The sequence below is a fragment of the Panulirus ornatus genome, chromosome 7 (assembly GCF_036320965.1).
Source record: "Panulirus ornatus isolate Po-2019 chromosome 7, ASM3632096v1, whole genome shotgun sequence".
Classification (NCBI taxonomy): domain Eukaryota; kingdom Metazoa; phylum Arthropoda; class Malacostraca; order Decapoda; family Palinuridae; genus Panulirus; species Panulirus ornatus.
This window is the reverse complement of record NC_092230.1, coordinates 50,070,046-50,087,337: the sequence shown is the minus strand read 5'-3', so window position 1 is coordinate 50,087,337 and position 17,292 is coordinate 50,070,046. Positions and strand designations below refer to the sequence as shown.

General features: G+C 41.5%; 1 protein-coding gene across 8 annotated transcripts in view; it reads left to right on the top strand.

Moving 5' to 3' along the window:
• Positions 1-17,292, top strand: part of LOC139749634 (uncharacterized) — a 230,043-nt gene that overhangs the window by 58,530 nt on the left and 154,221 nt on the right. For all 8 annotated transcript variants that reach the window (XR_011713005.1, XM_071663782.1, XM_071663784.1 and 5 more), the window contains one exon: positions 7,692-7,816. Coding sequence is in view for 7 of the 8 variants with exons in the window: in XM_071663782.1 (XP_071519883.1) it covers positions 7,692-7,816 (125 nt within the window). In the remaining variant the exon portion in view is untranslated. The remainder of the gene's footprint in view (positions 1-7,691; positions 7,817-17,292) is intronic.

Below are 17,292 nucleotides of genomic sequence, written 5' to 3'. Positions count from 1 at the left end.
ATGGCAGGGTATCTAGCCCCCAGCTACTGCCCTTCTTATTTGCCTTTTGTGATACACACAAGTTACATGGTAGAAATAGTTCTAATGTATCCCAGTGATAGGGAAATTACCACATACATATTTTTAGATATAAGTTTAAGGGTAAACAGAGAAGAGGTAGTGAAAGCTGGCAAGGTGGCAGGTTTGGATGGTATTGCAGTGGAATTTATCAAAAAAGAGGGTGACTGTATTGTTGATTGGTTGGTAAGGATATTCAAAGTATGTATGGATCATGGTGAAGTGCCTGGGGATTGGTGGAATGCCTGCATAGTGCTTTTGTATAAAGGCAAAGGGGATAAAAGTGAGTGTTCAAATTACCAAGGCATAAGTTTGCTGAGTATTCCTGGGAGGTTATTGATTGAGAGGGTAAAGTCATGTACAGAGCATCAGATTGGGGAAGAGCAGTGTAGTTTCAGAATTGGTAGAGGATGTGTGGATCAGGTGTTTGCTTTGTATGTGAGAAATACTTGTGAGAAATACTTGAGAACTACTTGTACTTTGTATGGGAGAAATACTTAGAAAAACAGATGTATTTGTATGTAGCATTTATGGATTTGAAGGAGGCATATGATAGGGTTGATAGAGATGTTTTGTGGAAGGTTTTATGAGTATATGGTGTGAGAGGTAAGTTGCTAGAAGCAGTGAAAAGTTTTTACCAAGGATGTAGGCATGTGTACGAGTAGGAAGAGAGGAGAGTGATTGGTTTCCACTGAATGTTGGTGGCAGGGGTGTGTGATGTCTCCATGGTTGTTTAATTTGTTTATGGATGGGGCAGTTAGGGAGGTGAATGCAAGACTTTCGGAGAGAGGGGCAAGTGTGCAGTCTGTTGTGGATGAGAGGGCTTGGGAAGTGAGTCAGTTGTTGTTCGCTGATGTTACAGTGCTGGTGGCTGATTCAGATGAGAAACTGCAGAGGTTGGTGACTGAGTTTGATAAAGTGTGTGAAAGGAGAAATTTTAGAGTAAATGTGAATAAGAGCAAGGTTATAAGCTCAGTAGGGTCAAGGGGCAAGTTATTTAGGATGTAAGTTTGAATGGGAAAACTGGAGGAAGTGAAGTGTGTTAAATATCTTGGAGTGGACTTTGCAGTGGATGGAACCATGGAGGTGGAAGTGAGTCACTGGGTGGAGGAAGGGGCAAAGATTCTGGGAGTGTTGAAGAATGTTTGGAAGACAAGAACGTTAGCTCGGAGAGCAAAAATGGGTATGTTTGTAGGAATAGTGGTTCCAACATTGTAGTATGGTTACGAGGCATGGGGTATAGGTAGGGTTGTACAGAGGAGGGTGGATGTTTTGGAAATGAAATGTTTGAGGACAATATGTAGTGTGAGGTGGTTTGATCCAGTAAGTAATGAAAGGGTGAGAGAGATGTGTGGTAATAAAAAGAGTGAGGTTGAGAGAGCAGAAGAGGGTGTGTTGAAATGGTTTGAACATATGGAGAGAATGAGTAAGGAAAGATTGAGAAAGAGGATATATGTGTCAGAGGTGGAGGGAACAAGAAGTGGGAAACCAAATTGGAGGTGGAAGGATGGAGTGAAAAAGATTTTGAGTGATTGGAGCCTGGAATAGAGTGCAAGGAATAGAGCGAATTGGAATGTGGTATACTGGGGTTGATGTTCTGTCAATGGAATGCACCAGGGCATGTGAAGCATCTGGGGTAAACCATGGAAAGGTCTGTGGGGCCTGGATGTGGAAAGGGAGCTGTGGTTTCATTGCATTACACATGCCAGCCAGAGACTGAGTGTGAATGAATGTGGCCTTTTTGTCTTTTCCTGGGACTGCCTTGCTGAAGGGTTGGGGGGGGGGGAGATGCTATTTCCTGTGTGGTGGGGTAGTGACGGGAATGGATGAAGACAGCATGTATGCATGTGTCTTGTATTTGAATTTCTGAAAGGGGAAACAAAAGGAGTCAAGCGGGGAGTGCTCATCTTCCTGGAAGGCTCAGATTGGAGTGTCTGAATGTGTGTGGATGTAACCAAGATGAGAAAAAAGGAGAGATAGGTAGTGTGTTTGAGGAAAGGAACCTGGGTGTTTTGGCTCAGTGAAATGAAGCTCAAGGGTAAAGGGGAAGAGTGGTTTAGGTATGTCATGGGAGCAGAGTCAGGGGTTGGTAAGAGGACAAGAGCAAAGGAAGGAGTAGCACTTTTCTTGAAGGAGGAGTTGTGGGAGTATGTGATAGAGTGTAAGAAAGTAAATTTTAGATTGGTGTGGGTAAAACTGAAAGTGGAAGGAGAGAGATGGGTGATAATTGATGCCTATGCACCTGTTCATGAGAAGAAAGATTATGAGAGGCAAATGTTTTGGGAGCACTTGAGTGAGTATGTTTACAGCTTTGATGCATGAGACCGGGGTATAGTGATGGGTGATTTGAATGAGAAAGTGAGTAATGTGGCAGTTGAGGGTATAATTAGTGTACATAGGGTGCTCAGTGTTATGAGTGGAAATGAAGAGCTTGTGGATTTGTGTGCTGAAAAAGGACTGGTGATTGGGAATACCTGGTATAAAAAGAGAGTTATACATAAGTATACATATGTGAGTAGGAGAGATGGTCAGAGGGCATTATTGGATTATGTGTTAGTTGATAGGCATGTAAAAGAGAGACTTTTGGATTTAAATGTTATGAGAGGGGTAGCAAGAGGGATGTCTGATCACTATCTTGTGGAGGCGAATGTGAAGATTTTTAGAGGTTTTCAGAAAAGAAGAGAGAATGTTGGGGAGAAGAGAGTAATGAGATTAAGTGAGCTTGGAAAGGAGACTTGTGTAAGTAAGTACTAGGAGAGATTGAGTGGAGATTGGCAAAAGGTGAGACCATATGATGTGAGGGGAGTGGATGAGGTATGGGATGTATTTAGGGAAGCAGTAATAGCTTGCACAAAAGATGCATGTGGCATGAGAAAGGTGGGAGGTGGGCAGATTAGAAAGGGTAGTGAGTGATGGGATGAAGAAGTAAGGTTGTTAGTGAAAGAGAGAGAGGGGTGTTTGGATGATTTTTGCAGGGAAGTAGTGCAGATGACTAGGTGATGTATAAAAGAAAGCGGTAGGAGGTCAAAAGAAAGGTGCAAGAGGTGAAAAAGAGGGCAAATGAGAGTTGGGGTGAGAGAGTATCATTAAATTTTAGGGAGAATAAATAGATGTTTTGGAAGGAGGTAAATAAAGTGCGTAAGACAAGAGAACAAATGGGAACATTGGTAAAGAGGGCAAATGGAGAGGTTATAACACGTAGTGATAAAGTGAAAAGGAGATGGAGTGAATATTTTGAAGGTTTATTGAATGTGTTTGATGATAAGAGTGGCAGATATAGGATGTTTTGCTCGGGGTGGTGTGCGAAGTGAGCGGGCGAGGGAGAATGGTTTGGTAAACAGAGAAGAGGTAGTGAAAGCTTTGTGGAAGATGAAAGCCGGCAAGGTGGCAGGTTTGGATGGTATTGCAGTGGAATTTATTAAAAACAAGGGGGTGACTGTGTTATTGATTGGTTGGTACGGATATTCAGTGTATGTTTGGATCATGTTGAAGTGCCTGAGGATTGGTGGAATGCATGCATAGTGCCGTTGAACAAAAGCAAAGGGTATAAAGGTGAGTGTTCCAACTACAGAGGCATAAGTTTGTTGAGTATTCTTAGGAAATTATATGGGAGGGTATTGATTGAGAGGGTAAAGGCATGTACAGAGCATCAGATTGGGGAAGAGGAGTGTGGTTTCCGAAGTGGTTGAGGATATGTGGATCAGGTGTTTGCTTTGAAGAATGAGCGTGAGAAATTCTTAGAAAAACAGGTGGTTTTGTATAAAGCATTTAATGGATCTGGAGAAGTTTTATGATAGGGTTGATAGAAATGCTTTGTGGAGGGTTTTAAGAATATATGGTGTGGCAGGTAAGTTGCTAGAAGCTGTAGAAAGTTTTTACCAAGGATGTGAGGCATGTGTACAAGTAGGAAGAGAAGAAAATGATTGGTTCCCAGTGAATGTTGGTTTGCGGCAGGGATGCTTGATGTTTCCATAGTTATTTAATTTGTTTATAGATGGGGTGGTTAGGGAAGTAAATGCAAGAGTTTTGGAGAGAGGGGCAGGTATGCAGTGTGTACTGGATGAGAGGGCTTGGGAAGTGAGTCATTTGTTGTTCACTGATGATACAGTGCTGTTGGCTGATTCAGGTGAGAAACTGCAGAGGTTGGTAAAGTGTAAGAAAGGAGAAAGTTGAGTAAATGTAAATAAGAGCAAGGTTATTAGGTTCAGTATGGTTGAGGGGTAAGTTAATTGGGACATGAGTTTGAATGGAGAAAACTGGAGGAAGTGAAGTGTTTTAGATATCTGGGAGTGGACTTAGCAGCGGAAGGAACCATGAAAGTGGTAGTGAGTCATAGGGTGGGGGAGGGGGCGAAGGTTCTGGGAGTGTTGAAGAATGTGTGGAAGGTGACAGTGTTATCTTGGAGAGCAAAAATGGGTATGTTTGAAGGAATAGTGGTTCCAGCAATGTTATATGGTTGCGAGGCATGGGTTATAAATAGGATTGAGTGGAGGAGGAGGGATGTGTTGGAAATGAAATGTTTGAGGACAGTATGTGGTGTTAGGTGGTTTGATCAAGTAAGTAATGAAAGGGTAAGAGAGATGTGTGGTAATAAAAAAAGAGTTTGGTTGAGAGAGCAGAAGAGGGTGTGTTGAAATGGTTTGGCCATATGAAAAGAATGAGTGAGGAAAGATTGACAAAAGAGAATATGTGTGTCAGAGGTGGAGGGAACAAGGCAAAGTGGGAGACAAAATTGGAGGTGGGAGGATGGAAAGAAGAAGATTTTGAGCGATTGAGGCCTGAACATTCAGGAGGGTGAAAGGCATGCAAGGAATAGAGTGAATTGGAATGATGTGGTATATCAGAGTCGACGTGATGTCAGTGGACTGAACCAGGGCATGTGAAGCGTCTAGGGTAAACCATGGAATGGTGTGTGGGGCCTAGATGTGGAAAGGGAGCTGTGGTTTCAGTGCATTACACGTGACAGCTAGAGACTGAGTGTGAGTGAATGTGGCCTTTTTTTTTTTGTCTGTTCCTGGCTCTTCCTCGCTGGAGGGGGTGGGGGGGATGCTGTTTTCTGTGTGATGGGGTGGCAACGGGAATGGATGAAGGCAGCAAGTATGAATATGTATATATGTATATGTGTATATGTCTCCATGGTTGTTTAATTTGTTTATGGATGGGGTTGTTAGGGAGGTGAATGCAAGAGTTTTGGAAAGAGGGGCAAGTATGCAGTCTGTTGTGGATGAGAGAGCTTGGGAAGTGAGTCACTTGTTTTTCGCTGATGCTACAGCGCTGCTGGCTGATTCGTGTGAGAAACTGCAGAAGCTAGTGACTGAGTGTGGTAAAGTGTGTGAAAGAAGAAAGCTGAGAGTAAATGTGAATAAGAGCAAGGTTATTAGGTACAGTAGGGTTGAGGGACAAGTCAGTTGGGAGGTAAGTTTGAATGGAGAAAAACTGGAGGAAGTGAAGTGTTTTAGATATCTGGGAGTGGATTTGGCAGCAGATGGAACCATGGAAGTGGAAGTGAATCATAGAGTGGGGGAAGGGGTGAAAGTTCTGGGAGCATTGAAGAGTATGTGGAAGTCGAGAACATTATCTCGGAAAGCAAAAATGGGTATGTTTGAAGGAATAGTGGTTCCAACAATGTTATATGGTTGCGAGGCATGGGCTATAGATAGAGTTGTGCAGAGGAGGGTGGATGTGCTGGAAATGAGATGTTTGGGGACAATGTGTGGTGTAAGGTGGTTTGATTGAGTAAGTAATAATAGGGTAAGAGAGATGTGTGGTAATAAAAAGAGTGTGGTCGAGAGAGCAGAAGAGGGTGCTTTGTAATGGGTTGGTCACATGGAGAGAATGGGTGAGGAAAGATTGACCAAGAGGATATATATGTCAGAGGTGGAGGGAACGAGGAGAAGTGGGAGACCAAATTGGAGGTGGAAAGATGGAGTGAAAAAGATTTTGAGTCATCGGGGTCTGAACATGCAGGAGGGTGAAGGGCGTGCAAGGAATAGAGTGAATTGGAACGATGTGGTATACCAGTGTCGATGTGCTGTCAATGGATTGGACCAGGGCATGTAAAGCGTCTGGGTTAAACCATGGAAAGTTCTGTTGGGGCTGGATGTGGAAAGGGAGCTGTGGTTTTGGTGCATTATTACATGACAGCTAGAGACTGAGTGTGAACGAATGTGGCCTTTGTTGTCTTTTCCCAGTGCTACCTGGCACACTTGAGAGGGGAGGGGGTTGTTATTTCATGTGTGGCGGGGTGGCGATGGGAATGAATAAAGGCAGACTATGAATTATGTACATGTGTATATATGTATATGTCTGTGTGTGTTTATATATGTATACGTTGAGATATATAGGTATGTATATTTGTATGTGTGGACGTGTATGTATATACATGTGTATGTGGGTGGGTTGGGCCATTCTTTCGTCTGTTTCCTTGCGCTGCTTCGCTAACGTGGGAGACAGCGACAAAATAAACAGATATAGTATATGCGTACGTATATGTATGTATACGTTGAAATGTATATGTATGTATATGTGCGTGCATGGATATTAATGTATATATATGTGTATATGAGTGGTTGGGCCAGTCTTCATCTGTTTCCTTGTGTTATCTTACAGATGCGGGAATCAGTGATTAAGTATAAATATATAAATTATGAATATGTATGTGTCTGTGTATGCATATGTTGTTATGTATATGTATATGTATGGTTGTTTATGTATATATAGATTTATATGAGTGATTGGGCCAGTCTTCATCTGTTTCCTTGCGCTACCTCACTGACTTGGGAAACAGCGATTTAGAATAGATATTAATAAGTTCAATAGAAGAGTACAGTGACCCAAAAGAATAAATTGATGCAATATTTCAATATTAAGGTGTATACATCTATAATCTTTTGGAAATACTGAGTAGAGCTGTTGTTGATTGTCATCAGCAGTTTGACTTATAAAATGGCAACTATCATTGTAGCAATGCCAGGTGTTGTCATACTAAACTCACCATGAAACAGTCAGCAAAAAGGTTAGTAAGGTCTGCTGAGAACAGTACAATCTGTCAAGTTTCAGACTGAGCCAGAGAACACAGTGAAATAAAAGCTTATTAGCTAATGTAAAGGAAAATTACCAACTATGCATAACCAAATTTGGTTTTTAATATGATGACCACCATTGTAGTTATGCCAAGCTCCTTACAACATTTAGTGATGTGCACTCATCCAACACCATTTACCCCAGAAGATGAAAACCTTTGTCATTGAGTAATACTCACTGATATACTGTCTTGTTAGTGTTATATGCCATAGATATGCACAGTTTGAGTGGTTTATTTTCAGTATCCAGTATGGAATGTAACTCCTCCCCTTTACAGTGAGAGCTTATCTTTGCCTTGAAGAATTTTGCTTTAGATGCCATCTTCTTGGAACAAATACAAGGATACTTTTTTGTTATAACAAGGGATGCCTGTGTTTTTAAGTTAGTTTTTTGAATATCCTCTGGGTTGGTAGATTTTAGAGCTGCACATGATAAGACATGTAGTTCATTAATGAGTTGATTACATTTGTAAACAAATAGAAAAAATTTTGTATTTTATCCAGATGCTTTTCCAAATAATGACTCTAACTTTATTTGTTTTTGTTTTTCAGTCATGCTCATACTGTCTCAAGAAAGGTGCAACAATTGGCTGTTCAGAAAAGAAATGTCGAAGAACATACCACTACCATTGTGGATTGAAGCATTATGCTGTTTGCAGGTTTTCTAATGATTTCAGGTCTGTGGTCTATAAAAACATCTGGATATTTGAAATGTTTGAGAACAATGTGTTGTGTGACGAGGGTTGATCAAGGAAGTAATGATTAGGTAAGAGGGAAGCTTGATAATAGGAAGAGTATGAATGAGAGAAATGAAAGGGTGTGGTGAAATGTTCTGGGCATATGGAGAGAATGAGTGTGGAGAGGTCAGCAAAGAGGATATGTTTGTCAGAAGTGGAGGGGACAAGGAAAAAGGGGAAACCAAATTGGAAATGGAAAAATGGAGTGAAAAAGATTTTGAGTGCCCAGGGCCTGAACATGCTGGAGTGAAAGGATTGAATGAATTGGAGTGATGTGGTATACAGCAGTGACTTGCTGTTAGTGGACTGAGCCATGGCATATAAAATAGTCAGAGGAAACCATGGAAAGGTCTGTGAGGTCTGTTTGTGAATAGGGGGCTGTGAAGTTAGTGCATTACATATGACTGCTAAAGAATTGATATGTGAGTGCATGAGGCCTTTTTTATGTTTGTTTCTGGATCTGCCTCACTAATTTGGGAAACAGCGAACTAGTTACAATGGTTTTACCTCTGAAACACTGAAAGTCAGCTATTGATCTCCCCAAGGAGCATTTCTTTCTTAGGCTCTCTTCAGTCTCTTCTTGTATGATCTCCCATCACCTTAGGCAAACCTCAAGATGAAGGTCCTTTCATGTGATCTCACAATTTCATCGCAACACCCTAATACCAGAGGAGTAACATCAGATGAGCAGCGTTACATTACAGAATTGGAACATTAGCTAACCCAGAGCAGAATGTCTTCATGTAAGTCTTCAGTCACTCTTGTAACCCCAGTCACACGGATTGAGCTCATGATACCCCAGTCCTTTCGAATGGACAGTCTCCCACTGAACAAAACACGAAATATTCTAGGTATCACATACTACATATGCATGACATTCACTCCCCATGCCAATAACATTAACACAAAAACAACACACACCTAAATGGTCTTAGAACATTAACTGGCATCAGATTTGGACAAGAAAAGAATACCTCAACATCTTATACAAACAGTTCATTTGCTTTGCTTTAAACTATGCTTCACCAGACTCGGCTTCTACTCTTTCTTAAGGAAATATAACAAATCTGCAGTCTGCACAAGATAGTGCATTCATTGGCTGTTTAGCAACCAGAAACCCTAAACACCCTTAAAGTGAGTTACATAGATTCACAAACCACAGAGACCAAGGACCACACAAGACCAAGGTCCATTCGAGGTGGGGGGGAGAGAGAGAGAGAGAGAGAGAGAGAGAGACTTGTAAGCAGAAGAAAAGGATAACAAAGCAAAGGTTTTCTCCCCACACTCCACTCCCTCTGGCACATGCTAGTAGGAAAACAGGTAGAAAAAATCTTTGCAGGAAATTTTTATAGGAAAGGCATAAGTAGTATGAACATGAATATGTCATGAATCTCATCACCAGTGACGTTCATCCTTTCACTTTTTCTTATAAAGGCAATAAGGATAAACGTGAGCTCTAGCTTTTCAACTTACCATGCCTATATTATTCCTAATGCTGTAGAATGAGAGAGTAATTCTCAGTTACTCTCTCAAGGCAGGTAATATGGGTTAATCAATTTAGTATGATACCTTAACAAGGCCAGGGAGAGATCTGTGGTTGAGAAGGTAGCATTATACACCATTGTGGTATGATGACTGATCAAATGAATTATCGATACCGGAGAGTGACAAGTGATGATCAAGCCTAGTTTTAAAGATATTAAGGGTGGTGAAAGCTTTTCAGAAGATGAAATCAAGCAAAGTGGTGGGTTGGATAGTATTGCAGTTGCATTTATTAAGAAAGAGGGTGACTGTGTTGTTAATTGGTTGGTAAAGATTTTCTCTCTTCTCATGTCTTTCCCTGTAACTATGACCTGGCACATTTCAAAAGATAAGTCTTTCACTTTCTCAAAAATTTGTAAATACTTTCCCTTGTCTTTCCTTTTTCCATTTCATAATTCTCTATGTATTTCAATCCTTAAATGTGGACTTTTGTCCATGACTGGAGCCTTCAACATAAAAAGAAAATGTATAGATCATGGTGAAGTGCCTGAGAATTGGTGGAATGCATGTTTAGTGCCATTGTACAAAGGCAAAGGGGATAAAGGTCAGTGTTCAAACTACAGAGGCATTTGTTTGAACACTCACCCTTTATTCTCTTTGCTTTTGTACAGTGGCACTTATACATGCATTCTGCCAATCCTCAGGCACTTCACCATGATCCATTCATACACTGAAAATCCTTACCAAAAAATCAACAACACAGTAACCCCCAATCTTGATAAATTCAACTGCAGTACCATCCAAACCTGCTGCCTTGCTGGATTTCATATCTTCCGCTAGGCTTTTACCACCTCTTCTCTCTTAATCAGACAATTCTCCCTGACCCACTCATTTCGCACACCACCCCGACCAAAACAACCTACATCTGCCATACTATCATCAAACACATTCAACAAACCTTCAAAGTACTCACTCCATCTCCATTTCACTTTATCACTACCTGTTACCACTCCTTCGCCCCTTGTGCCCTTCATCGATGTTCCCATTTGTTCTCTTGTCTTTTGCATGTTATTTACCTCCCCTGAAAACATCTTTTTATCCTCCCTAAAGTTTAATGATACTCTCTCACCCTTACTCTCATTTGCCTTCTTTTTCAACCCTTGCATCTTCCTTTTGACCTCCTGCCACTTTCTCTTATACATCTCCCAGTCATTTGCACTCCTTCCTTGTAAGTATCATCCAAACACCTCTTTTCTCTTTCACTAGCAACTGTATTTCTTCATCCAACCTCTCACTACTCTTTCTAATCTGCCCACCTCCCACCTTTTTCATGCCACATGCATTTCTTGCACATACCATCACTTCTTCCCTAAATACATCCCATTCCTTACCCATTCCCTCATGTCATTTGCTATCACATTTTGCCATTCTACATTCAATCTCTCCTAGTACTTCCTCACACAAGTATGCTCTCCAAGCTCACTTACTCTCATCACTCTTTTCTCCCCAACAACCATTCTTCCTTTTTGAAAACCTCTACAAATCTTTGCCTCCACAAGATAGTGATCTGATATCCCTACAGCTGCCCTTCTCAGCATATTATTATCCAAAGGCTTCTCTTTTACACTCCCATCATTAACACATAATCCAGTAATGCCCTTTGACCATCTCTCCTACTCACGTTCGTATACTTGTGTATATCTCTCTTTTTAAACCAGGTATTCCCAATCACCAGTCTTTTTTTCAGCACACAAATCCACAAGCTCTTCACCATATCCATTCATAACACTGAACACCCCATGTACACCAATTATACCCTCCTTTGCAACATTACTGACCTTTGCATTTAAACCACCCATCACTAATACCCAGTCTCATGCACCAAAACTGCTGACACATTCACTCAGCTGATCCCAAAACTCTTGCCTCGTATGATCTATTTTCTCGTGACCAAGTGCAGAAGCACCAATAATCACCCATCTCTCTCCATCCACTTTCAGTGTTACCCACATCTATCTAGAACTTACTTTTGGACACTATCACACACTCTAACAACAACTGCTTCAGTAGTAGTGCTACTCTTTCCTTAGCCCTTGTCCTCTCACCAACCCCTGACTACTCCTAAGATGTTTCCAAACCATTCTTCCCCTTTACCTTTGAGCTTCATTTCACTCAGAGCCAGAACATCAAAGTTTCTTTCCTCAAACATACTACCTATCTCTCCTTTCTTCTAATCTTGGTTACTTCCACACAGATTCAGACACCCCAGTCTGAGCCTTCGAGGAGGATGAGCACTCCCCGCTTGATTCCTTCTTTTGTTTCCCCTTTTAGAAATTGAAATACATACATATTCGTACATATACATATCTCCATATACACATATACACATACACAAACATATATACATATACATATTCATACTAGCTTTCCTTCATCCATTCCCAGTGCCACCTTGCCCCACAGGAAACAGCTTCGCCACCCCTGGGTCAGTGAGGTAATGCCAGGAAAAAGAAAAAGAGACCACATTTTTTCATTATCACTCTAGCTGTCAAATTTAGGCTCCACCTTCTTGTTCCTTCCACCTCTGACACATCTTTTTTGTCAACCTTTCCTTACTCATTCGTTCCATATGTCCAAACCATTTCAACACACCCTCTTCTGCTCTCTCATCCACACTCTTTTTATTACTGCACATCTCTCTTACACTTTCATTACTTACTCGATTAAACCACCTCACACTACATATTTTCCTTAAACATTTCATTCCCATCACATCCACCCTCCTCCATACAACCCTGTCTATAGCCCATGCCTAGCAACCATATAATATTGTTGGAACTACTATTCCTTCTAACATGCCCATTTTTGCTCTCAGAGAGAACCTTCTCTCTTTCCACACATTCTTCATCGCTCCCAAAACCTTTGCCCCTTCCCCCACCCTATGACTCACTTGTGCTTGTACGGTTACATTCGCTGCCAAGTCCACTTCCAGATATTTAAAACACTTCTTTTTCTCCAATTTTTCTTCATTCAAATAGAATGGAGAGGTAAAAGTGTTGGCAAGTGAGAAGATGAATCAGGAAGAATACAGGGAGGACCTTGAAAGGAAGGTAATTGAAAGCTTAGGTGGAAATGCTGTAAATGTAGGAATTCAGTCATGTGTGAATGAGATGTTTGAAATGTAAAGGTTGTAGAATCAGTATTTGGATACAAGGTAGTAAGATACAGGAGTAAAAAGGGCAATGCATGGTGGACAGAAGAGATTAGCAATGCTGAGGAAGAGAAGAAAAAGACATAAAGTAGATAATTCAGTAGGAATGTACCAGTAGAAGTTCAGCTAAGGAGGAGGAAAGAATACAAAATGTAAGTAGAATGTTAAGAAGCTGATAGAGGAAAGCAAAAAAAGAGCAGTTGAAGATTTTGGAAGAAAGTTAAGTGGAAAGTTTCAGGATAATAAGAAACTCTACTGGAAGGAGTTGAAAAAGGAAAGAAGTGGATGTAAGAGTGGAAATGTTGATGTGAGAAGTAAGGAAGGGGAATTGCTGAATCAAAAGGAGGAAGTGAAGGAAGATTGAAAGAGTATGTTGAAGAACTGATGAATATAGGAGAAGGGGAGGCAGCAGTTGCTACATGCATGGGTATGGAGGAGGGAAGGAAGAGGATACAAGTGCAGGAGCGTATAACAAAGAGGGAGATAAGAGGGGCAATAATGAGACGAAAGGTAGGAAAGGCACCTGGAGTGGATAGGATTACGGCTGAAATGCTGAAGTATGGAGAAGAAAGTGTAATTGAGTGAATGCATCTAATATGTAATTTAGCATGGAAAAAGAGGGTTGTGCCTGAGGATTGGGAGAAAGCTATTATTGTTCCATTATTCAAAGAAAAAAGAGCAAAGGATGTATGTAGCAACTGTAGGAGAACAAGTCTATATAGTATACCAGGAAAAGTGTATGCAAGAATATTAATTGACAGAGTGATGGAAGTGACTGAATGCAGAATAAATGAAGAGCAAGGGGGTTTTAGGAAAGGTAGGGGATGTGTGGATGATATTTTTGTAGTAAAGATGGCAGTGGAAAAATATTTAGCAAAAGGTCAGAAGTTGTATGCAACTTTTATGGACCTGGAGGAAGCGTATGACAGAGTCAAGTGGAATGTTTTGTGGGATGTGTTAAGGATATATGGTATAGGGGGAAAACTGTTGAATGGTGTAAAAGCCTTCTATATAAGAGTAAATGCATGCGTAAGAGTGGATGGAGAGCTGAGCAAAAGTTTTGGGATGTATATAGGTGTGAGGCAGGGCTAAGTGATGTCACTGTGGCTTTTTGATATACATGTATGGATGGAGTGATAAGAGAGGTGCAAGCAAAACTAGGGAAAAGTGGTGGCGATGGAGTGCAGCAGAGATATGGTGGCTAGTGGTAAACCTGCTTGTAGATGATGCTGTGTTCTTTGTGGAGAGTGAAGAGGAGTTGCAGAAGGTTGTAAGTGTGTTTTATGATGTGTGTTAGTTGAGGAGATTTGAAGTTGAATGCAAGTAAAAGTAAAGTAATGGTGTTTGAAAGGAAATGGTGTGAAAGTGTAGGTTTTGTAAAACTGTATGGAGTGGAAGAAGAAAGTGTACTACATGGTGCTGTGGATATGGGGGGGGGGGATAAAGACTGGAAAAAGTGAGGGAATTTAAGTATTTGGGAGCTGTCTTTGGTAAGTGTGGTGTTATGGAAGAAGAGAAAAGGGAGAGAGCAGTACGAGGTAAAAGAGTCATTGGGTTCCTTGATAGGATAGTGAAGGGTAGAGGTGTAAGTATGAAAGTGAAGAGAGGATCAAGGGACAACATAGTCCTCCCAAGCCTGACCTATGCAGCTGAAACATGGACGTGATATGAGGCATAGAGGTCAAGAATGCAGGCTGTGGAAATGAGCTATTTGAGAAGAGTATGAGGTATGACAAGATGGAATGAAGAAAGAAATGAAAGGGTTTATGAGAGATGTATTATGGCAAGGAATGCAAAGAGAATGAATTGTGAAGTGGTTCAATGGGTGAAACATAATACTTTGAGGTGGTTTGGGCACATGGAAAGAATGCAAGACTGGAAGTTTACAAGGAAGTGTATGATAGAACAATTAAAAGGGATGGTGTGAGTGACATGTGCCTGTGACATGGGAAAATAGTGTGGAGGAATAGTGGAGGGAGAGAAACAGTTGTAGAATGCATGAAATGGTGTATGCGAGGGAGGCATCTAAGGACAGGGATATGTGGAGACTCTTCTGCCGTGGCTACCCTTTGATGAGAGTTCCTGGAGGGAATGGGCATCAGAGATGCATATTGATAGATAGATCAAACTTACATCCCAACTAACATGTCCCCCAACCCTGCTGAACCTAATAACCTTGCTCTTATTCACATGTACTTGAAGCTTTCTCCTTTCACACACTTTTCCAAGCTCAGTCACCAACTTCTTCAGTTACTCACTTCAGTCAGCCTCTAGTGGTGTGTCATCGGTGAACAACAATTGACTTACTTCCCCGGCCCTCTTATCCCCAACTTACTGCATTCTCACCCCTCTCCAAAATCTTGCATTTACCTCCCTAATAACCCTAATCACTCTCCTCTCTTCCTACTCCTACACATGCCGTACACTCTAGAAAAATGTACAGTCTCACTGAAGAACTTTTCACTCCAAAGCAGTTCATCCTTTCCCTGCTGTTAACTGTTTTACCGCCTTGAACATGTGGGAACCGCTGGAGAAGGCGTCCTGAGGATATGATAGTAATAATGATATTATTATTGTTTTGTATCATTAATACATCCCTGGGGATAGGGGAGAAAGAATACTTCTCACGTATTCCCCGCATGTCATAGAAGGCGACTTAAGGGAGTGGGAGCAGGGTACTGATAACTCCCCTCCTTGTATTCAAATTTCTAAAACAAAAGAAAGAGTCATGCAGGGAGTGCCCATCCTCCTCGAAGGCTCAGATTGGGGTGTCTAAATGTATCTGGGAGTGGATTTAGCAGAGGATGGAACCATGGAAGTGGAAGTGAGTCACAGGGTCGTGGAGGGGATGAAGGTTCTGGGAGTGTTGACGAATGTGTGGGAGGCGAGAACGTTATCTTGTAGAGCAAAACTGGGTATGTTTGAAGGGATAGTGGTTCTAACAATGTTATATGGTGTGGGCTATAGATAGTGTTGTGCGGAGGAGGGTGGATGTGTTGGAAATGAAATGTTTGAGGACAATATGTGGTGTGAGGTGGTTTGATCGAGTAAGTTATGAAAGGATAAGAGAGATGTATAGTAATAAAAATAGTGTTGTTGAGAGAACAGAAGAGGGTGTATTGAAATGGTTTGGTCATATGGAGAGAATGAGTGAGAAAACATTGACAAAGAGGATATATGTGTCAGAAGTGGAGGGAATGAGAAGTGGGGGACCAAATTGGAGGTGGAAGGATGGAGTGAAAAAGATTTTGAGCGATCTGGGCCTGAACATACAGGAAGGTGAAAGGCGTGCAAGGAATAGAGTGAAATGGAACGATGTGGTATACCAGGGTCGACATGCTGTCAGTGGATTGAACCAGGGCATGTGAAATGTCTGGGGTAAACCATGGAAAGTTTTGTGGGGTCTAGATGTGGAAAGGGAGCTGTGGTTTCAGTGCATTACACGTGACAGCGAGAGAGTGAGTGTGAACGAATGTGGCCTATGTTGTCTTTTCCTAGCGCTTCCTCGCACGCGCGGGAAAGGGGGTTGCCATTTCATGTGTGGCGGGGTGGCAACAGGAATGGATGAAGGCAGCAGGTATAGATATGTACATGTGTATATGTGTATGTATATGTATGTATACATTGAAATGTATAGGTATGAATATGTGCGTGTGTGGGCATTTATGTATATACATGTGTATGTGGGTGGGTTGGGCAATTCTTTTGTCTGTTTCCTTGCGCTACCTCGCTAACACAAGAGACAGCAACTAAGTATGATATAATATGATATATAGGTAGTATGTTTGAGAAAAGGAACCTGAATGTTTTGGCTTTGAGTGAAATGAAGCTCAAGGGTAAAGGGGAAGAGTGGTTTGGGAATGTCTTGGGAGTAAAGTCAGGGGTTAGTGAGAGGACAAGAGCAAAGGAAGGAGTAGCACTCTTAAAGCAGGAGTTGTGGGAGTATGTGATAGAGTGTAAGAGAGTAAACTCAAGATTGATATGGGTAAAACTGAAAGTGGAAGGAGAGAGATGGGTGCTTATTGGTACCTATGCACCTGGTCATAAGAAGAAAGATCATGAGAGGCAAGTGTTTTGGGAGCAGCTGAGTGAGTGTGTTAGCAGCTTTGATGCACGAGACCGGGTTATAATCATGGGTGATTTGAATGCAAAGGTGAGTAATGTGGCAGTTGAGGGTATAATTGGTGTACATAGGGTGTTCAGTGTTGTAAATGAAAATGGTGAAGAGTTTGTGGATTTGTGTGGTGAAAAAGGACTGGTGAATGGGAATACCTGGTTTTAAAAGAGAGATATACATAAGTATACGAGGTGAGCAGGAGAGATGGCCAGAGGGCATTATTGGATTATGTTTTAATTGATAGGCATGTAAAAGAGAGACTTTTGGATGTTAATGAGCTGAGAGGGGCAGCTGGAGCATCTTGGGGGATGTCTGATCACTATCTTGTGGAGGCGAAGGTGAAGATTTGTAGAGGTTTTCAGAAAAGAGGGGAGAATGTTGGGGAGGAGAGAGTGATAAGAGTAAGTGAGCTTGAAAAGGAGACATGTGTGAGAAAGTACCAGGAGAGATTGAGTGCATAATGGCAAAAGGTGAGAGCAAATGACGTGTGGGTAGTGGGGGAGGAATGGGATGTATTTAAGGAAGCAATGATGGCTTGCGCAGAAGATGTATGTGGCATGAGAAAGGTGGGAGATGGGCAGATTAGAAAGGGTAGTGAATGGTGGG